Source organism: Eumetopias jubatus, unplaced genomic scaffold (assembly GCF_037043125.1).
Source record: "Eumetopias jubatus isolate StellerSeaLion01/CBP00866 unplaced genomic scaffold, mEumJub1_p1.0 scaffold_9, whole genome shotgun sequence".
NCBI classification, from domain to species: domain Eukaryota; kingdom Metazoa; phylum Chordata; class Mammalia; order Carnivora; family Otariidae; genus Eumetopias; species Eumetopias jubatus.
The window spans coordinates 95,475,563-95,498,231 of record NW_028274815.1 but is presented as its reverse complement, the minus strand read 5'-3'; the positions used below and the strand labels follow the sequence as shown (position 1 = coordinate 95,498,231).

The 22,669-nt window shown below is 41.4% G+C and overlaps 1 protein-coding gene across 1 annotated transcript in view; it reads left to right on the top strand.

Moving 5' to 3' along the window:
- The window catches only part of CFAP61 (cilia and flagella associated protein 61), a 294,422-nt gene that overhangs the window by 70,648 nt on the left and 201,105 nt on the right, over positions 1–22,669 (top strand). Inside the window, exons 9-12 of the mRNA XM_028123773.1 lie at positions 3,505–3,579; positions 6,964–7,142; positions 9,146–9,185; positions 11,825–11,964. Of these exons, the coding sequence (XP_027979574.1) occupies positions 3,505–3,579; positions 6,964–7,142; positions 9,146–9,185; positions 11,825–11,964 (434 nt within the window). The remainder of the gene's footprint in view (positions 1–3,504; positions 3,580–6,963; positions 7,143–9,145; positions 9,186–11,824; positions 11,965–22,669) is intronic.

Sequence of the window (22,669 nt, the reverse complement as noted above, 5' to 3'; positions counted from 1 at the left end):
GGGGAAGAAGCAAGCTGGGAAGAGAGGAACAAAGATCATAGTTGCAGATTTCTAATTGGAAACAATGCAAACAGCAAGGCAGTGCAGTCGCATCTTTAAAGACCTGACAGAAAATAAACTGTCAACCTAGAATTTTATGCCCGCTGAGCGTCTTTCAAAAATAAAAGTAAAATTTTCATCTATACACAAAAGGTGGACAAATCCATTACCAGCGGACACAGCGGACAAGAAATGTTGAAGTCCTTCAGGCAAAAGAGAAATGATACCAGATGGAACTCTGGATCTACATAGAGGAATGAGGAATGGTAGCGGGATGGGTACACATGTAAGATTTTGTTCTTATTATTTATATCTCTTTAAAAGATAATTGATTGCTTAAGTAAAATAAAGACAATATAGTGTGAAGCTTGTAGCAAATGTTAAAATGAAATGTATGGCAAGAATAGTACAAAAACCAGGAGGGGAGAAATGTAAATATACTACTTGGAGGCTCTTCTATCATACCTGATGTGGTATAATATCACCTGAAGATAGATGTGATAAGTTAAAGATGTATATCATAAACCCTAAAAAAATTGAAGCTACAAATTGAATTCAGAGAGTTATAATTAATAAACCTACAGAAGAGAGAAAATGGAATCATAAAAATATACAACTGGGGTGCCTGGCTGGCTCAGTTGGTAGAGCATGTGACTCTTGATCTCCGGGTTGTGAGTTCAAGCCCCATGTTGAGTATAGAAATTACTTAAAAATAAAATCTTTTAAAAAATATATACAACTAATCCAAAAGAAGACAAAAAGATGGAAAAGGGGTATAAAGAACAGAGGGACAAATATAAAACAAATAGCAGGATGGCAGACTTAAACCTAACCATATTGATAATTACATTAAATGTAATGTACATTGAATGTCCCATCAAAGATCATATAAGGCCAAGATAGATTGGATGAAAAAGCAAGACTCAATTATATGCAGACTACAAAAATGCACTTTTTTTTAAGATTTTATTTTTTATTTGAGAGAGAGCGTGCACAGGTGGGGGGCGGAGCAGAGGGAAAGGAAGAGGGAGAAGCAGACTACTCACTGAAGTGTGTAGGCGGACTTGGGGCTTGTTCCCAGCACCCTGAGATCATGACCTGAGCCGAAGTCAGACGCTTAACCAACTGAGCCACCCAAGGACTGCAAAAATGTGCTTTAAATACTAAGATTTACAATAGATTCAAATTAAAAAGATACAAAAAGATACAGCGTGTTAACACTAATCAGAAGAAAGCTGGAGTAGCTTTATTCATTTCAGACAAAGTGGATTTCAGAACAGAGAATATTACCAGAAATAACAAAGATCAAGAGAACATAACAATCCTAAATATTTATGCATCTAATAGAATTTCAAAACACATGAAGCAAAAACTGATAGAACTGCAAATACAAACAAATAAACAAATGGTTATATTTGGAGATTTCAATATACCTCCCTTAATAATTGATGGAACAAATAGAAAGTAGAAAACCCATAAGAATATAGATTCTAAGAACACTGTCAACCATGTTGACCCAATTGACACTTGATAAAACTCTACCCCCAAAATGGCAGAATACACATTCTTCTCCTGTGCACATGGAACATTTACCAAGGTATACCATATTCTGGGCCACAAAATAAACTCAATAAAGTTAAAAGGACTTAAGTCATCTAAAGTATGTCTTCTCACAACAAAAGACATTATAAGAAGGTAAAACTCCAGGTTAATAGCTCTCATGAACATTGATGGAAAAATCCTAATAAAAATCTTAGTAATTTGAATCAATATATAAAAAAGATAGTACATCATGACCAAGTAGGGTTTGTTCTGGGAATGCAAGTTTGGTTTAACATAAAAAATCAATCAGGGGCGATTGGGTGGCTCAATCAGCTAAGCATGATAACTCTTGATCTCAGCTCAGGTCTTGATCTCAGGGTCGTGAGTTTAAACCTCACCCTGGGCTCCACACTGGGCATGGAACCTACTTAAAAAAAAAAAAAAATCAGTGTAATTCACCATATTAACAGGCTAAAAGTTTACCTAATGTTTCTCTCAAAAATACAGGGAAGGTATTTGAAATTTCAACATTCATTCCTCATTAAAACTCTCAGAAAATTAGGAATCAGAAAGAACTTCTTCAGTGTGTTAGAGGCTATTTTTGAAAACCCTGTAGCTAACATCATACTTAATGGTAGAAGACTGAATGGTTTTCCCCCATGGTCAGAAACAATGCAAGAATGTCCACTATCATCTCTTTTATTTAAATTACACTGGAAGTTCAAGCCAGCAAAAAGATAACAGAAATAAAAGGCATCCAGATTGGAAAGGAAGAATTAAAACTGTCCCTTATTTGCAGATATAACATAATCATCTAGAATCTACAAAAACAGCTACTAGAACTAGTAAATAATTTAGCATGTTGCTAAATATATACAAAAATAATATGCAAAGTTTAATTTTGTTTCTATGTAATAGCAATTAACAACCAGAAATTGAAATAAATACCATTTACACTAGTACAGATACACAAAATACTAAGAGATAAATCTGACAAAAGATGTTCAAGACTTGTACACTGAAAACCACAAAACATTTTTGAGAGAAATGAAATAAGACCTACATAAATGGAGAGATAGCCCATGTTCCTGGTTTCGAAGACTTGACATTGTCAAGGTGTCAATTCTTCCCCAATTGATTAATGCATTCCCAGTCAAAATTTCCGGAGGGATTTTTCTAGAAATTGAAAAACTGATTCCAAAACTCATATGGAAAATGGAAAGGACCTAGATTGGCCAAAACAACTTTGGAACAGAGCAGTTGTTGGACCAACACTACTGATTTCAAGGTTTACTATATAGTTCTTGTCATTAAGCCCCTGTGATAATGATGCCAAGGGAACTGAATAGAAGATCCAGAAATAGACTCAGCCTATAATCTATAGTGACAAAGAGCAGATAATCGTTTGTGTGTGGTTGGCCAAGTGGCATAGGGCATGAGGGAGGGGTACCTAGAAACACAGAAGCTTTGGGGAGTGAGGTATATGCTCACTATTTTTTTTACGGTGATATTTTTATGGGCGCATACATAGGTTAAAACTTTTCAGAAGGTATACTTCAAATATATTCAGTTTACTGTCAGTTACACCTCAATAAAGCAGCTGGAAAAAACTTAGCGCAGCTTTCAAGTTACACAGAAGAATAAGAATAATGAAGTAATAACTAACATCTACAGAGGACTAGGAAGAGTCAGCACTGTGCTAGCATCTCTCTATCTACCTGTCCTTTTTTATTCTCCTAACAACCTTGTCAGGTAAGTGCTACTTTTAGCCCCTTTTTTACAGATAAGGCCACGGAGATTCCATGATTTTCCCAAGCCAGTAAGCCGTGGAGCCAGAATCTGAACCCAAGGCAGCTGGTTCCAGAGCTGGGGCTCTGAACCACTGTAGGTGTTGATTAAATGTCTTGCCTTTGTCATCTACAGGGGAGAATCACAGAAGAAGCCACAGCTGAGGAACTTCTGTCAGTAGTCCATACTGGAAACACTAGTGAGATGGAGGTAGGGTTTGTGTGCCGGCTGGTGGGCCTCACGAGGTTCACTGCTCTCCACTCAGTGTTGGTGAGCTCTTTCCTCCTCCAGGCCTCCCTGCTTCTCTCTATCAGCTCAGAGCTGACATCTTCTTTAGCACTGACTCCACAAAGCCTCCCTCGATGAAGTCTTTCTCCACTGAGAAATCCTTTATTTGGTGTCCCTTGTACAGCTTGGTCCTAGAAGTTATACTGTTACAGATTCAGGCCAAGGGGTGGTAGCATCTTTCACCAGCAGCCACCCCTGGGGCACTTCTTTATCCTTTGTTGGTTTCCCTTCTCCCTGCCCACACCTTCACATATGGTCCTTTATTGAACCTCCTTGGTCTGTTTCGCTGGAGTGTGCCCTCTGTTTCCTGCTAGAAACCCAAGGATTCAGGTCATTTGGCAGGGCTTTGTGGACCCTGCTTGGGATTTTGGATTTTTCCTAAGGAGCAGAGGCAGGCTTTGAAAGTTTTAAGTGGGAGATTCACATGATCAGATACTCTCATGCCCCAGTGGTGAGCCCAGTTTTGAGCTTTCAGTGGATTCCCCATTGCCTCTTCTGGACTTGTGAGTCAACCTGAGAAGTCTGGAGAGCCCTTGAAGGAACAGGAAGTCGGGTCATCTCCACAGAGATCTGGGAGGACCACTAATCCCAGACAACGGAATTCTGAGAGATGGCCAGATTTTGGTACTCCTTTCTTCTCCAGATTCTGAGAAATTAGGAAGCCTACACAGAAGTCAGTAGGGATAAAGGTGCCACTTGATTTTGGCCAAAACTGAACTGGAGAACAAAGCTTGGACCTGTGACAAGTGCATTTCCTAATTCCCCCCCACTGAATCCAGTGTACACACCTGGCTAGAGGCAGGACTTCACTGCCGGAGCAGGTTCTGCCCTCCTGGGCCGAGTGTGTGGAGGATAGGAGAACTCATGCAGTCAGGAGCAGGATGTGCTGCTAGGAAGAGAGTGTATCAGGCCAGCGGGGGCCCATTTTCCAAATCTCGCTGTGGCACCTGCCGTGGGACCCTACCCATGTCCTTCTGGCACTGCTCATTCCTCAGCACTCGAGGACAGGGATTTCAGGTGCCTGGTCTTTCTCTGGCGCCGTGCTGCAGGCAGGTCAGAATCTTTGGGGAGCAACCATCAGACAATGACTGAAGGTAGTTGGAGAATCAATACCCCAGTTCCTTTGCCTCTTAGGTGGGACAGCTCTGAGATGTATTCTCCACAGTCTCCCAGGGATCTCAGTGGGATTGGGTGGGACACTCTGCATTGGTGTACTTCCCTCCCTTGTCTCCCTTCCCCACTCTCCTTGCAGAATTTCCTGGCATCACTCCCCAAATAAACTTAGCTCAGAGTTTGCTTCTGGGGACACCCACGCCAGGGCACTGACTCCTCAGGTTCTGGGGAGGAATGAGGCATGGAGCAGAGGGTGAGGCATGCTCTATTTCTAAGAGATAGCTATACCTGTAGGGACCCAAATCAGAATGTGGATATGGAGGAGGGGACAGGATGGTCCCTGCTGCATTAGACGTACTGGACCCCCAGAGGGCATCTGGGTCAACAAGGTGGATTGATGCCCTATGTTTATCTCTGGAAAAAAACCACAGAAATGACAGTAAAGCAATAAGAAGTGGGGCACAAATCCACAAAGACAACAAGACTAGGAGAGGAGATATTGGAAGGTGAGCCCTTTCAAAATGTTGAGAATGAAGAAAATCGATGGAGGAGTTTACACTGGCTTAGCACAGCGGAGAAAGGAGAAGGTCCAGCACCACTGTGAGGGGAGGCACTAGCAGAAAGCGGGTACCTTCTCCTCCTGTGTCCACAAAACGCCCAGGGCCTGGGGGCTTCTGGAAGGCAGGGCGAAGACTGGGCTGAAGTGAGGGGTCTGACAGTCTGCTATGCAGTGTTGGGGACACTAGAGTCCTTGCAGACAGCACCTGGCCTGTCTACTCAAGTGAAATAACTAGATGACTGTCCTCTGGTTAGAGGGGACAGAAGCAGCTCTAAATTCAGGTTCAGCCCGCACTGTGTGAGGCTGTGTAATGGGGAAAAGGCAGAACAGACAAGTGGAACTCTCCATTTCAAATGGAGAAACCTCTGTCCTCTCCTCCTACCATGTTCTCCAAATGCCAGAAGCCAGGTCTTTGTATTAGATTTTTATCACTATGGTAACAAATTACCATGAACTTAGTGGCTTAAAACAACATAAATTTATTCTAATACAGTTCTGGAGGTCAGAAACCCAAACTGGTGCTAAGATTCAGGTGCAGGCAGGACTCTGTTCCTTCTGGGGCCTCTAGGGGAGAATCCCTCCCTTTGCTTTTGCTAGCTTCTGGAAGACACTTGCATTCCTTTGGCATGTGGTACCTTCCTCCATCTTCAAAGCTGGTAGCACTGTATCTTCGTCTCTTGACTCTGACCCTCCTGCCCTTTTTTTTTATAAGGGACCCTTCTGATTTTATTGGGCCTACCTAGATAATCCCACATAATCTCCTTGTCTTAAAATCTTAACTTAATGACCTCTGCAGAGTCCCTGTTGCTCTGTAAAATGCACAGGTCCTGGGGATTGGGCCATGTACAGTTTGGGGGGCCACTGTTCTGCCTATCACAGTCTCCAAGAAATTGAGCACATATTCAGAGACATGGGGATAAATACCAAAGAAATGAGAAAGTTGAAAGGGCTAGCCAATGGGAAGAGGAATTGGAGGGACAGGGGACTCCTGATTTTCTTTATAAGGTTTTAGTGCTGATATTATTTTAATGTTTGATGTATTACTTTGATTTAAAAGAACTCTGAGAAGGATCTCAGAATGAATCATTTTCCTCTAACTGAGCTCTGACACCTTCTTAGACACCCCTAAAATGAGCCTGGAAGGTCTAACAGTAACTTTCCGGGTGGCTCCCGCCAATTGGACCTCCCTGGGCTCCACCTCATCACCAAACTGCCCAACAGTCCCAAGATCCAAAAATTCCTGTAGCACAAAATCACAGTGAAAACACTTTGGAAAGCAGAGGTATTTTGCTTATGGAACTGATAGGTATTTAGTACTACCACACTCTTAACTTCTCCCCAGCGTTGCAGTTGAAATATGCACTTTCACACTTTCCTATGTGAAAGACCAATGGAAACCATTCGTTTTCTGACCTTCACGTAAGGACTTCTTTCAATCCCTTTATAAATCTTGAATATCTCATTAAGAACATCTCATTAAAACTAGGCCTGGCTCAGGACGATTTGTTTCAGGTGAGACTGTCATATCTGTCCTAGAGAGACCGTATAATGTAGAGATGATGCAACCACTAGCCCATTAAATTGCAGAAAATGAATAGGATTCCTGCTTGTTTCCTCATGTCTCCTTGCTGTAGGACATAGAAAACCTCACTCAGCAGTCCACTATGGGTGATACAGATGGCTGTGTCAGCTGTTTGAGATTGGCATCCATTTCGATGCCCGAGGAGACCAGCGACTTTCGCCCCATCTACAAGGGAGCCTCAGCTGCTTTTTGTATTCAGCTCTTTTGTATTGAGGAGAAATACGAAGCAAGGCAAGTACTGGTTGTCTATCATGGTAAGAATTTTCTCACGGCAATGGTGGCCTCACATTTTAATCTTATAGAGCCCTTGGTTTCCAAACGTGGCCTCACATCCTAATCCCGCTTTTTGTTTTTTTGTTTTGTTTTGTTTTGTTTTTTTAAGCATAGATTTCTGGGCCCCAGTCCCAGAGGTTTCAGTCCATAAAATTTGGGCAAGGGCCACAAAACCGGACTGCCCAGGTTTTGGCTCACCTGTGTAACAGTTGGAGAACTGGAAAATCATCACTTATGTAACCACATGCTGCTCTCCTTTCTCTACAGTTTGCATTTGGGGGGTGCCTGGGTGGCTCAGTTGTTAAGCGTCTGCCTTTGGCTCAGGTCATGATCCCAGGGTCCTGGGATCGAGCCCCACATCAGGCTCCCTGCTCGGAAGGAGGCCTGCTTCTCCCTCTCCCACTCCCCCTGCTTGTGTTCCCTCTCTCCCTGTGTCTCTCTCTGTCAAATAAATAAATAAATAATCTTTAGAAAAAAATAAAAAAAATAAAGTTTGCATTTGTGGGGAGCTTTGGATTTAGGTGATTGCTTGTCTGGAGTCTTTTGGTGCAAGTATCAGAAAATCCAACCCCAACTGGCTTTTAAAAAATGGAATAATTGCCTCATATCACAAAGGATAAGTCCACTGGTGGGATTGATTTTCAATGTGGCTTGATTCAAGATAACCCCATCCAGTTCCAAGTTTCTCTCTCTGCCTCCTGCCTCTGGTTCCCTGCTGCTGGCTTCTTTCTCAGGACAGTGTCCCCTCTTGGAGCCAAAGAAATGGACAGTGGGCTCAGGCTCTGTACCAGAAACTAGTGAGGAGGACTTTGAGCCTGGCTTTCTAGCTAAAGCCCCATCGGGCCTGATCAGACTATGCTCTCATTCCTGAGCTGATGGATGGGCCAGACCAGGACATGATGACAGCTTAGTCCTTTGCCTCGTGCTCCCCCCCACCCAAATTTGGGGCTGGAGCCTTACCCATGTGTAATCTGAGGGGGGCTAGTAGGACACCGAACAACAATCCAGGGAAGTTGCTAGAAGGAGGAGGCATGGTGCCAGACAAAGCCTGGGTACCCACCAGACCACTCAGTCACCCCACTTCCTATCCCCATGTGTTCAGTGCTTGCTGCCATCTATAGTATGGAAGTGGACCTTTGACCTCAATGCCTAGATTCCACATCTCCTTTGGAATTCCCACCAACTCCACCATTTTATTCACAGAACAATCTGGAAGAGAAAAAGATTGGCTCATTTTGATAGACCGGAAAGTTCAAAGTATCCTTTAGATGACCGACAATACTGCTGGACATTTCCTTCTTAGAGAATGTATTTAAACATGCTCCCAGTTTCTCAATCTCATTTAGAATCATGTTTTACTTGTACTTTTTTCCTCTTAAGTTTTCAATTTCTTTGGAAATCTTAGAAGTTGAAAAGGGAAATCTTTATTTTACTTATATTGTGGACATCTAAAAAGCCTATAAGCCCTTCTAGATTAGTTGTGTATATTTATTTTTCCCTGTGCATTCAGATATGATTGTGCTTAGAATGTGACTTTTGAATTTTCAGACAGAAATTTGATGATCCATTATGGTTTGCCTGTGACTCTACAACCACAGGTGGTCAGAAAATCTTTTGTAGGTAAAAGAGAAAAAGATCAGAATTGCTTATAATACACCCACATCTCTCTGACAGCTCTAACAAAAAAGGGAGGATTATGTCACAGAATGACTATTGAGCCTCTTTGAATGCACAGGTTATTAATTGCTATAATAATGTCTTTAGTTATAGAAAAATACTTTATTAATGAAATATGAAGCTTATGACTTTCTGCAACTTGATTAATGTTCAGCTAGACATGAATTCCGACTAGTGGTTGGCCATCACTGCTTGACAGGAAGAGAGCCATAAATCTCTTTAAATATATACTGATACTGCATTTGCTTGCAGGTCGGTGACAATGCTTACTGTCTTGTTTACAGGTCACTGGACTTTATGAATTTCGTCTTCAGTCTTTTTCCTGTAAGTACATGCTGAATTTTGAGTAATATAATTGGTTTTCTAAGCTAAAAAAGTTATAGAAAAGTAAAATGCCATATTCACTGTCCAAGCATGTTCATTGCTATGAATGTTGAGGTTTGAATTGCTTCCATGTTCTGAAAATAAGGTTGAATGACATATCATGAACTCTTCAAAATATTGTCATTGCTGGTTCTAATAGTTCCCTTTCAGTGTCTAATTTCTTTTAAGGATAGCTTTCACGGTGTTTTGTTAGAATCAAATCATTAATAGAATGCTGGTAGTACATGAAAATTTCAGAAACGACACAAAAATGGATTAGACCGCCATATTACTTTATAGCTTACATTGGCTCAGAGAATTCTGAAACCATTAGATTGCTTTTCTGAGAGTAGGAAAGTAGGAATTTGTGGCTGATTTTCTGGTTGGCGTCACCCGACACAGTGCCTGATGTGGGGTAAGCACTCAACCCACTACGACAGGTTTGGTGGATGGGCCTCAGGCAAACAGACCAGTGCAAACAACATCCTCCATTGCTGTCCTCTGCCTTCATTTTTGGCTCATTGTTGTCAAGGGATAGAGATTCTAATCAATTTCTCACTTTATTGGAGGGAAGAAAGTGGGGAAGGAAGATGATTGAGGAAAAGATGGATTTTTATAAAGATGTTTTCCCTGCCTTGCCTATCAGTTAAGGCAAGTCAATAACTAGACTTCTTCAGTTGGCTAATTACAAGAAAAATATCTATTGTCTTATTTTTCCTGATACTCTTTCTACTGAGGCAAAAACCAAATGTGGTTTAATTATGTTTCCTAAAGCCTATGTGATCATAGGTTGTATTTCCTTATTTTGTTAATATAATGAAGCCTTGTAGTAATGTTCTCCATTGTTCTTGTAACATTTTTGGGATTAATTTTAAGGCATTTTGAAGCTCATAAAGCAATGTAGATTATCCTAAGGTAGGCTTTACAAAGCCAGTTTCCCTCAGAGATGCCCCAAAGTAATTTTGCTACATTTAAATTCACTCCTGCTTTGAAGTCCATGTAAAGGCAGATCTTCAACATTACAAAACCACGCTGGCTTTAAAAAGGTAAAAGACACTTTTATGGTTTAATTCTATTTTATTTCGGGATATGCAGAGAGAGGAACAAAATACTTTTATAATTCATCCTTAAATCCTTCAAATCTAAGTCAAAGCAATTCATTATAGTCTCCTCCTCCCAGAGGAAGCCCACTGAGACTTGGCACCCATTCCTTATTTTCAGCTTGAGTATTTCAACAAGTTGACTTTCAAGTTCCCCAAAAGGAGCTGTGTTATTTTGCTAGAAAGAAGGAAGGTAAGGTCAAACAATGATTCACTCCTTTGGTTTGCACAAATGTCCCCAGAGTTTTAGATTACCACAAGTAATGCCTTCACAGGGTTCAGGAGGAGGCGAGATCCCAAAGGGACAAATTAGCTCGGGGAAGAGCAGGCCACTCCTGCAGGCACCTGGCAGAGGGTCAAGTGGGATGTGTGGAACACAGATGGTCTAGGACAGCTCTGTCCAATAGACAACAAATTTGAGCCACATAAGTAATGTAAATATTATAGCAGCCACATTAAAAAAAAAGCAAAAAAGACGCAGGTGAAATCAATTTTAATAATATATTTTATTTAACTGAATATGCCCCCAATTTAATCATTTTCACATGTAATCAGTATGAAAAGCTATTGAGATATTTTACAGTCTTTTCCCCAGTGTTTGAAATCTAAAATGTATTATTACACCTGTGGCACATTTCAATACAAACACTAAATTTTCATCAGAAATACTTGATGTGCGTTTAGATTTCATAAAATTGACAGTTGCATAAGTAGATTCATATACCCAAGTTGTTCCAACATACATAAAACTTTTCCAATAACTGAACTGAGTATCAGTTTTTTAATTTAAATTTTAAATTATTTAAAATGAAATAAAAACCCAGTTCTCCAGTCACACTAGCCACATTCCCAAATGCCCCGTGTCCGGACATGGCTGCTGGTTCCCGTATTGGGCAGTGCAGATCTCCGGGGTGAGTGGCAGCTCTGAGGACATCTGGATCCTCCTATGCCTGCTAACTAAACACACTTCCCAGGTTAAACACATCCTTAGATCTGTTCACCTGAATGGGATCACGTCATGATAAAATACAGACGTCCATTCATGTATAAGACAGGATTTTAAAGATGAAAAGGCCCGGATCACCACCCTCTCATCTCAGAGGAAGGGGCCGGGGCTGGTGCTCTATCACTTAGCAAGCCTAGGGCTGACACCCGTGCTGCCTCATTGCCTCCAGGGTGCAAGCGAATTTGCCAGCACAAAGGACCTTACTCTCAAAACTGACTTCCACAGAAGAGCTATGCAAATGGGTCCCATGGTTTACAATATTCATTTATTTAGGTTTCAGCCAGACTTGCAGAGATTTTCTCAGTGTGCCTGCAGTTCCTTATCCTCTTGAATTTCATATGATTACTTTCCAAATTATAGGAAAGTTGAACTTGAATACCCTGTCCTTTACACATTTTATCCCCTATTTTCTGTACTGTTTTACAGCGGGAATTTGTTAGTGATGAATGGTTTCTGATTCTTTTCCCGGGTGTCCTGATCACCAATCCTGTTAGGACAAGAACTTCTGCATCATTTCTCTGCCGCACCTTACCCCTGAGTTTGTCCTCATCCAGAACTTCGTGAAGATTGTCCCCTTCAACAACTGTACGCTGGAGCAGGATCTCTATGTCTTCCATCGGGCTGGATTGCTCAAGTAAGTCGGCATACGTTTGGCCAAAAGACAATCCATGAAATTAACCAAAGAGAATGGAACAAGGAGCTTGCTACCACTTGAACTTAATGATTTCTTTTAAAAATTGTTTTACTGGTGGAGGGCTTGATCAAGTGATTTTAACCTATTGGTTAGGGAAAAGGTCATATTAAGAGTCACCTGTCCAGTCAGACATTTTATTGTCAATAAAAGACCATTTGATACCAAAACAGAAAAACTGACCAAAAAAATAAAATGGCCAGACTGTTTGCATATGAAGAAAAACAAACAAACAAAAAATAATGGATATTTAAGAATCTTCAAACTTATTCATCAGGGGAAAGGAAACCCAGATAAGAATGAGACATCATTTTTGATCACTTGGCAAGATCTAAAATAGAGAAGCATTCAGTTCTAATGAGACAATGTAGCAGTGGTGAGAATATAATTGACATGAAATTTCCAAGGACAATTTGGTCAGAATGCTGCAGCGGTTCATATCCTTCAATTCTTTAATTCCACTCCTAGAAATATATCCTAAAAACTGGTTGCAGAGATGCAAACAAAAATTTATATATAAGGATTAAAGATATTGGAAATACTCTGAATGCCTAATAATAGGAGAATGTTTAAATACTTATATGAAGTATAAGTATGAAGGAATTATAACTCTGCAATTCATTTAAAGAATTTTTAATGAATGGAAAATGCTCAGAATGTAATGCTAAGCTCATACCAGTATATAAAACAGCATTTAAAGATGACCTAAATTGCTAAAGAAAGAAAAAACATGAATAAACTGGAGTAAAGGGGGACATGCTGATGTGATACTATGCTGTGCTATCCGACCCTTCTTGTTCAGGACTAAAGAACTCACTTTCTAACTGTGGGATGTGTGAGCACCAACAGCTTGAAGCTGGGTCCCTCTTGAAAGAGATCGCCCCGGACTGAAGAGAAGGGCTTTGCCCAAGTTTGCCCCTCCTTACGGGGTGGAGGATCCTAAGAGCTCACCCCAATAAATCCCAGCCTGTAGAGCTCTGTGTGAGGCTGCCTCCCCCAGGGAACCTGGCCTGCAACACTAGAGGGGGTCAACAGTTGCCCCTGGGCAGTACTAGGAATATCTGGGATGATTTTTAATCCCCTTCTTTACATTGCCTAAAATTTGGAATTCTACACCCAGCTTGAATACTGCCTAGGATTCTTGAGCTGACAAGTAGTAGAAACCCATCCAATTGGCTTAAGTAACTGGAGAATTTTTTATCATACAGAGTCAAGTGAAGAATCCAGTCAAGTGAAGAATCCATGCATCCAATCAATGGCAATGCTGGTTTCATAGAGGGTTAGTTAGTCCTATTTGATCTGTCTCTTCCAGGTTGACCCTTCTTAGCCCAGTGCTTCCTCTGTGGTTGCAGGATGGGTGAGGTAGCTTTAGACCTTTTATCACTTCAAGTCCAAGGGGAAAAGAGTGGTGGGTATGCTTCTTTTCAGAAGCCCCAACACTAAAGTCTATTTGCCTCTCATTGGCTCAGATCATGTCCTGTGCTGACCCATCACTGGACCAGAGGCTGCTGGTTGGCATCATTTAGGTCTGTTTCCAGAGCTCAGGAGTTGGAGGGCTGCATTGCCAGACACAAATCTGGGGGCATCGCTGAAGAAACGGGCCGTTGAGCTGCTCCCTACAGCTCTGTTTCAGGACAGGACCTCTTGATCAATAGAAAATGAACAGTATATGTGTGATAGGAATAATATCAATACTTTGCGTTTTCTATAATTTACCTTTTTTAAGCTAAGGTCTTATACATGTAGTCTTATTCTTACAAGATATCATGGAGTTCATCAAACTGTGCATTTAAAATGGGTGCATTTTATAGAATGTAAATGAGACCTCAGTAAAATTACTGCAAAATCTTACTGAAAATGGATTGGTGGAGTAGTTTCAGAGAGCTTTCTCTATAATTGATACATTAGCGTTTTAAGTGAAACTTTGAGAAACATCCTAAATGATCACTTTATGTTTGGGGGCTGGCTAAATGTATTTTGGCATATTCATTCAGCACATTACTATACAGATTTTGAAAAACTAGAAACAGATCTATGGAATGATATCCAGGGTGGTGAGAAAAGCAAGTAGTCAAACAGTAATAGCAATAGCACTGATAGCTTACATGTATGGAAGGTTTATAGCATTTTGGTCACTTTCTTAATCACTTTCCCTGTATCAGTATGTGCAGTGACCTTATTAGCTAGGTACCATTATAATTATCCCCATCTTACAGGTAAAGAAACAGACTCAGAGAGGTTAGGTAATTAGTTCAAAGTGACTCAGCAGGGTGTGGCAGAGCTCGTATTAGAACTAAGGCAGTTGGGGCACCTGGGTGGCTCAGTCAGTTAAGTGTCCAGCTCTTAATTTCGGCCCAAGTCATGATCTCAGGGTCCTGGGATCGAGCCCCGCATGGGGCTCCGTGCTCAGTGCAGAGTCGGCTTGAGATTCTTCCTCTCCTTCTCCCTTTGCCCCTCTCCACCCTGCTCTCATAGGCTCTATGTCTCTCTCTCTTAAAAAAAAAAAAAAAAAAGAACTAAGGCAGTTAGCTTCCAGAGTCAACACATCACCACTTCACATATTGCTTCTCTTTACTGTGTTTTCAGGTGAAGCCACTGCAACAGAAAGACCCCAAAACACAGTGGCTTGAGTCAGATAGAAATTCCACCTCTATCACACAGTAGTGCCAACGTGAGCAGAAGAGCAGCATTTTCCCCATGAAGTTGTGCAGGGACCAAGATTCCTTCTCTTACTGCTTCCTCATCTGGTAGAGTAAGGGTGTTTACCTAACATCTGCATAATGAGTCAGGGGTCTGTGAATTTGCATGGAAAGAAAAACTCCATCTTTATTTTACTAAGCTCTAATTGAAATTTAGTGTGTGCTTCCATTGTGAATGGAGGCAACATGCCTCAGAAGTGTTCCCGAAGCCACGACTTTGTAACCAGTAGAAATCATGGATATTTTCATATGTTACAGTTGTTCCAGATGTCTCAAAATATGTATGCTCATCCTACTTTGAAATTTCCCTAAATTTATTCTAACCAGAACTTGTTACCTAATGCATTAATTAGGAGGCATAGATATTACTAAAACACACATTTTTAAACATTTTGGTAACTCTATTTCAATATAATTCATTGTCTTTTATTTTACACATTTAAAAACATTAGTCTGAGCAGGGGCCCTAGCATCACCAGACTGCCAGAGGGGTCCATGGCACACAAAATTTCTAGACCACGGCCAGAGTGGGCTTGTCTCCTTCTCATGCTTCGAGCTGGCTCAGAACATGACCACATTTCAGCCCATGGAGAAGGGTAGGAAGAGAAATGAAGAAGCACTTCCCTTTTATGGAATTTACATCACTTCTGTGCATAGTCTGTGGTCAGGAAGTTGGTTGCATGGCTGGGGGCATGTCACTGATAGGTTGGTGTGTGCCCAGAGTTGGTTCTGTTATTAAAAAGAAGAAGGGGGGAAATGATACTGTAGACCCATCACATCTAGTTTTTATGTTGCATAAATATAGAAGATCTAGAAAGGTACACAGGACTTTATTAACTTTATTAACTTTGGGTACACAGGACTTCATTAACCTGAGGAGAAGGTGGGGTATAGCTGGCAACTTATTTTAGCTTTGTGTTTATCAGTGCTGTTTGATTTTGTTTCATTGATAAACTTTTTTGGAGCAGTTTTAGGTTTATAGCAACACTGAGCAGAAAGTACAGGGGTTCCTACATACCTCTGCCCCCCCTCCCACCCATAGACTCTCCCTCAGTTTACATCCCACAGCAGAGTTATGCCATTTGTTACCATTGATGAACCTATATCAACTCATCGGGGGTTTAGTCTTTCTGTTGTGAATTCTGTGGGTTTTGACAAATGTATAAAGACATGGATCCACTATTTTAGTATCCTACAGAGTAGATTCTAAAAATCCTCTGTGCTCTACCTCTTTCATCCCTCTCTCCTTCCCCACAACCCCTGGTAACCACTGATCTTTTTTAAAGTTTTGTCTCCAGTTTTGCCTTTTCTAGAATGTTCTATAGTTGGAATCATACAGTATGTAGCCTTTACAGATTGACCTTTTTCACTTAGTAGTACACATTTTAAAGTTCCTCTATGGCTTGATAGTTCATTTCTTTTTGGCGCTGAGTAATATTCCATTGTCTGGGTATAGCATAATTTATTTATCTGTCCGCTCATTGAAAAACATCTTGGTTACTTTTAAGGGCAATTATGAATAAAGCTTCTATAAACATTTGTGTGCAGGTTTTTGTGTGGGTGTAAGTTTTCAGCTCATTTGAGTATATACCAAGGAGCACAAGTTTGGGTCATATGATAGGAGTGTTTAGTTTTTTGTCTTGTTTTTTTCTTTTTTAAAGATTTTATTTATTTATTTGAGAGAGAGAGAGAGAGCACACACAGAGGGAGAGGGAGAGGGAGAGGAAGAAGCAGGCTCCCCACTGAGCAGGGAGCCCGATGCGGGACTCGATCCCAGGACCCTGGGATCATGACCTGGGCCGAAGGCAGACATTTAACTAACTGAGCCACCCAGGTACCCAAGAGTGTTTAGTTTTATATAAACCTCCAAACTGTCTTCCAAAGTGGCTGTACCATTCTGCAATCCCACCAGCAATGAATGAGAGTTCCTGTTGCTCCACATCCCCACCAGCATTGGTACTGTCAGTGTCTTGAATTTCTGCCATTCTAATAGGTGTGTAGTGTTATCTTGCTGATTTGATTTGTAATTCCATAATGATGTATGGTATTGAGCATCTTTTCATATGCTGTTTGCCATTTGTATGTCTACTTTGGTAACATATCTGTTCAGAATTTTTATGCATTTTTAAATTGGGATGTTCATTTTGGTTTGATTTTTACAAAATCATGGGTATGCATTACGTCTGTGATAGAAAATCTGGTTATCTTTGTATATACTGATATTTAAAATTTTTATTATGACTCAAGTAGAACTTTTATTAAAATGTACTTTACACTGTCTGCATTATTAAGTAGAGTGTGTTGGTGACATTTTCTTATGACCTGGGATTCTCTTTGTGAATAAATGCACACTGGAAATCGAGAGCAACCAGATGACTTGGGATCAGGAATGGGTCATGGGTCTGGCTGTAGTAGTGGCCTTGTTCTTAGTGGCTTCATTACTTAATTCCTATTCTTTTCTCTCTCTGTTTACTATGACTTATTTTGCTTTTATTAAAAATTAAATTTATTTTTTTTTAAATAATGAGATTTTCAACACTTGTCTGGAAATTAGTCCTGGTTGCAGCAACAAGGCCCTTGTTTCTCCTTATACTTTGTTCCCATTTGCAGTGTCAGCTTCATTTTTTTTAAAATTTTATTTATTTGTCAGAGAGAGAGAGAGAGGAGAGCACAAGCAGGGGGAGTGGCAGACAGAGGGAGAAGCAGGCTCCTGCTGAGCAGAGAGCCCGATACAGGACTCGATCCCAGGTCTCTGGGATCGTGACCTGAGCTGAAGGCAGGCGCTTAACTGACTGAGCCACCCAGGCATCCCTCAGCTTCATTTTTTTTTATCACTCACGTATAAAGTTGGGGCAAATCATGTACACCTGGTTTCCTTTCTGGAAAATTAAAGTCTCACATGCCAAGGTAGTTTTTGCACCCTTAGAAGAACATGATCTTTTGTCACTGTTTCCATCTGAGCCCTCATCAAGAACCTTCCTCTGTTCCTCTGGGAGTTTTGTGGCCAACCAGCTACCACTCTGCACCTCTTCTCAGCTTGTCCACGCATGTAGCTCCTTTCTGCTGTTCTTCTGGTTCCCATACCCCTGTCTGTGTAAGAACCTGCTCCTGCTTGTGGGGGGAAGAAATCCCTCAAAACCCCCATGTGGGTCACCACCACCATGTCCCTTTTGTGGACATGGCAGCAGGCCACTGTTTTCTAGAGAAAGCTTAGATCGTTTATTTTTATTTTTTTATTTTAACTATAATTCCAAATAGTTAACATATAGCATCATATTAGTTTCACTGTACAATATAGTGATTCAACATGTCATACATCACCCGGTGCTCATCACAAGTGCACTCCTTAATCCCCATCAACCATTCCCCCCTCCCCCACCTCCCTTCTGGTAACCATCAGCTTGTTTGTTTCTCTCTCTCTCTTTTTTTCCTTTCCTCATTTGTTTCTTAAATTCCACATGAGTGAAATCATATGGTATTTGTCTTTCTCTTACTGACTTGTTTTGCTTACAGTTATACTCTCTAGCTCCATCCATGTTGTTGCAAATGGCAAGATTTCATTCTTTTTTATGGCTGAGTAATATTCTATTGCATACCACATCTTGTTGATCCATTCATTAATTGATGGACACTTGAGTTTCTTCCAAGTTTGGCGATTGTAAATAATACTAGTATAAACATCGGGGTGTGTGTATCCCTTTGAATTAGTGTTTTTGTATTCTTTGGGTAAATGCCCAGTAGTGCAATTACTGGGTTGTAGGGTAGGTTTATTTTTAATTTTTTGAGGAATATCCATACTGTTTTCCACAGTAGCTACACCGGTTTTCATTAGCACCAATAGCATAAGACAGTTTCCCTTTCTCCATATCCTTGCCAACACCTGTTGTTTCTTGTGTTATGATTTTAGCTATTTAGGTCTTTCTTTAATTCTTTATTTTAACTAAATTATAAGCACAAAGAGCTTTTTAGAGAAATCACACATTTAATGTTAGACGTGGTAGTTTTGCCTGTCAGGACCACTCAGCTTCTACAGGGAATATGACCTCAAGAACTGCCTTCTTCCCTCTGCTTTTTAAATTTTTTTAATTGTTATTGTTATTTATTTATTTATTTATTTTTAGAGAGAGACAGAGAGAAAGAGAGAGCGTGTGCACACACGTGCAGGCACATGCGGGCATGTGCGGGCAGGCAAATGGGTGGGGCAGGGAGGGGCAAAGGGAGAGAGAGAATCTTAAGCAGACTCCATGCTGAGTGCAGAGCCTGATGCAGGGCTCCATCCCATGACCCTGAGATCCTGACCTGCTGAAATCAGGTCGAAATCAGCTGAAATCAAGAGTTGGATGCTTGGGGTGCCTGGGTGGCTCAGTTGGTTAAGTGTCTGCCTTCGGCTCAGGTCATGATCCCGGAGTCCTGGGATCGAGTCCCACATCAGGCTCCCAGCTCAGCGGGGAGCCTGCTTCTCCCTCTGACCTTCTCCCCTCTCATGCTATTTCTCTCTCTCTCTCTCAAATAAATAAATAAAATCTTTAAAAAAAAATAAAGATAAAATACTTTAAGAGTTGGATGCTTAACTGACTTAGCCACCCAGGCGTCCCCATCCCTCTGCTCTTTTTAAAAAACCCTATACTTGGGGCAAGTGGCTGACTTAGTCAGTAGAGCATGTGATTCTTGATCTTAGGGTTGTGAGTTCAAGTCCTATGCTGGGCCTAGAGCTTACTTTAAAAACACAAAACCTGAAAGCAAGCAGGATGTCCTTCAACAGGAGAGTGCATTAAAAAAAACCCTGTAGGGACATCTGGGTGGCTCAGTAGGTTAAGCGTCTGCCTTCAGCTCAGGTCATGATCCCAGGGTCCTGGGATGGAGCCCTGCGTTGGGCTCCCTGCTCAGCGGGGAGCCTGCTTCTCCCTCTGCCGCTCCCCCTGCTTGTGCGCGCTCTCTCTCAAATAAATAAATAAAATCTTAAAAAACAAACAAACAAACAAAAAACCTGTTTTTTTCAGGCAGCTGAGTTTGGCTGTCTGAGAAGGAGGCCAGCTGACCTGAAGGTGTTTCTACAAAAATGTGAAGGAAAGACGAACTCACACTCTTCCATCCCAGAGATATTTGGATTTTTAAAACATTATTGGTGTTAAAGAAGGAGTTCGGAGGAATTTCATATCTTCCAAAATGAAGTTCAGAGATGTGAGTGTGGGAGTGACCTCCCAGAAGTCCAGCGGTCACCTCTCATTGACCCCTGGCGTCAGTTTTCCTGAGGCGGCAGTGCCTTGACAGGGCCTCCCTTTTCTGCCCCTGTGTCCCCAGAGTATTCTCTCAAGGTTCCAGGATGTTTTCATAATCGTTCCCGCACACTGACACCTGCATCTCAGCCAGGAGGGCAGAAACACGTCCCTCTTACCTGTGACAAGCACACTGGGCTTTTAGTAAGTAAGGACTTACAAGGGTGTGTTTGTCCCTCTTGTCAAGGAAGACCATACGTGTCCACAAGGCTGGCACGGACATGGCATCTAGCATCTTCCCCCACCTCCTCCCCCACGGCACGTGGCTTCCCTCTCAAGTTTACCTGCATTTACTCCAGGAGAACTTGGTATTTCATATGCTGTTCGATTCTATTCCAGGCATGGTCCACGGGTCAGCCGCAGCAGCCCTCAAGAACTTGCTCAAATGCAGAATCTCAGGCCTGCCCCAGGCCTCCTGACTGGGTTTGCCTGGGACTCTGTGTTGTTAACAAGCCCGCCACCTGATTTTTATGCACATTAAAGTTTGAGAAGTGCTGGAGGCGCTTCTGTTTTCTATGAGCACAGCTTCCCCCACGATCCAAAAGTAAATCGTTCCTATGAAACATCTCATACACCAAAACTGCATCTGGGAAACGGAGAGTATCCCCTGCTTTCTGGAAGTTCCCATTACCTCCACTTCACTTTCCTGAAAGACCAACATTAGTCTGATAATGGCTTTCTTTGTAAAAAAGTGAAGATCTTCAGATTTCTTTCTGTTAGCAAAAATGAAGTTGGAGGATCCCTGTATATCATTTGTAGGAAAGGATAGTGATTCTATCGCCTCTCAAGACTGAGATTTTCTAGAACCATGTAAGCCACATCAACTTTAAACCTTTTGTTACCTGGTAATTTCTGGTTCTGTTGAGGTTTGGAGGCCTTTTTTTATTGCGTAAATAGACCCTTGGGCTAGGTCTTATAAGAATACGTGAACTATGACAGTCTTAGGGATTTTTGTCTACTTACACCAAGTAATATTCATTTCTCTTCTCTCTTTCTAATTCTTATCTTTTCATACACACCCTCCCCTTAACCTGAGTTTTCCTAAAAGCATCTTTTCAGATTTCAAAACGTAGATGATCAGTGGGAATGCTTTCAGCTGGAAATGAAAGAAAACCCAACTCAAAATGGCTTCAGCCATAGGGCATTTATCGGCTCAGGTAATTGGGAGGCTGCAGACAGGCCGGGCTTTAGGGTTTGAATCTCTGGGGTTTGGGTTTCTTCCCCTTTCCCACTCTGCTTTTCCTGGTGTCAGCTCCAGCCCAAAGCTGGCTTCCATCCCATTGGCAGAATGGCTGCTGCAGTTCTGGGCCCACAACCCAGCACGCTGCAGAGAGGGAAGAAGTTATCGGCAGGCAAGTGCTTGCTTTCCCGGAGGCCCCAGCACGCCTCCTTCATTCATCCAGTACCTCTTGTGGACTGTGCGGTGGGTGCCAGCCCCCATTCCAGGTGCCGGGCAAGCAGAAGGGACTCAGACAAAAATCTTCGCCCTCATGGGGCCTGCATTCTAGTTAGAGGAGAAAGACATATGTAAAGGGAAGAGAGAAAATACACAGTGTCTAAGTGATGAGAGTGAATGTGCAGAATAACGCAGATGAGGGAAAGAAGACTCGCTGGGCTCTGGGGTGTGGAGGTAAGGCCTCCTGGGGAATGAGGTGAGGGGGAGCCACGTGGGCACAGGTTCTCGACACCTACTCTTTTTATACCATGGTTTTAGAGGATGTCGTGTTCTTCCATTTTTTGCTTCACTTCTCTTGACATTTGGGATGGATTGTTCTTGCTCTGAAGTTTGGTTACTTTAAATTTCATGACCTCATGTTCTGGTCTCCCACTCAATCTCGTTCTTCTTCCCTTGGGAAATTATATTTGTGTCTGTCATCTGCCCTCTGGCCATGCTGGTGAGCCCTGGAACAAATCATTCATTCAATTGTTAGTGGTGCTTACCTCTTCTGTCAACGAATTCCATGCCAAGGTTCCCTGTCATTTCACTTTGACTTTGAAAAGAGAACATAATATTTATGTTAACTTTCCTTTAAATGTATATATACTAAATGCTTTTTAACACTTCTTACTTGATATAGTGATTTCTAGGAGGTTTCCAAATGTAATATGAGGTTAGAATATGGTATAAATGATTTTCTCCTTTTGCTCGTGCTTACCCATTCTTAGCCTTCATACAGGCTTTTTGTTCCTCTTGTTTATTCATGAGTAGTGGACACATTTGGATGAACTTGCCACTCATTCCATCTTCCTGCCCTTCCAAACCATGTTTTTCTGAAATTTGCCATTTTTAATTTGGGGGAATATGTTTCAAACTTATTTATTGTACTAGAAATTATTTTCTACAAATAAGTATTTACTGCTAAAATAAATCATACCACTAATTGTCAACTTTGCTCATAAATGAAAATGCCTCTAGGTGATTGGCTTTTAAATGATTCATCACCTCAGCATTTTTCTTTTATTTGCTTCTCTACGGGTGATTCTGTCATGCCTAGTTGTCATTTCTTCTAGCATGTCACTATTACACCTATTTCAGGCCCATGTATCATAAAGAGTGTTTTAGTGATATCAGTCCTGGTGCTTTTAATCAGCTTCCTTGAATAGTACCTAACAGAAAACTTTATTTTGTGGTTATTGTTTTGTTTTGTTGATTGGTTGGTTTAAACTGAAATA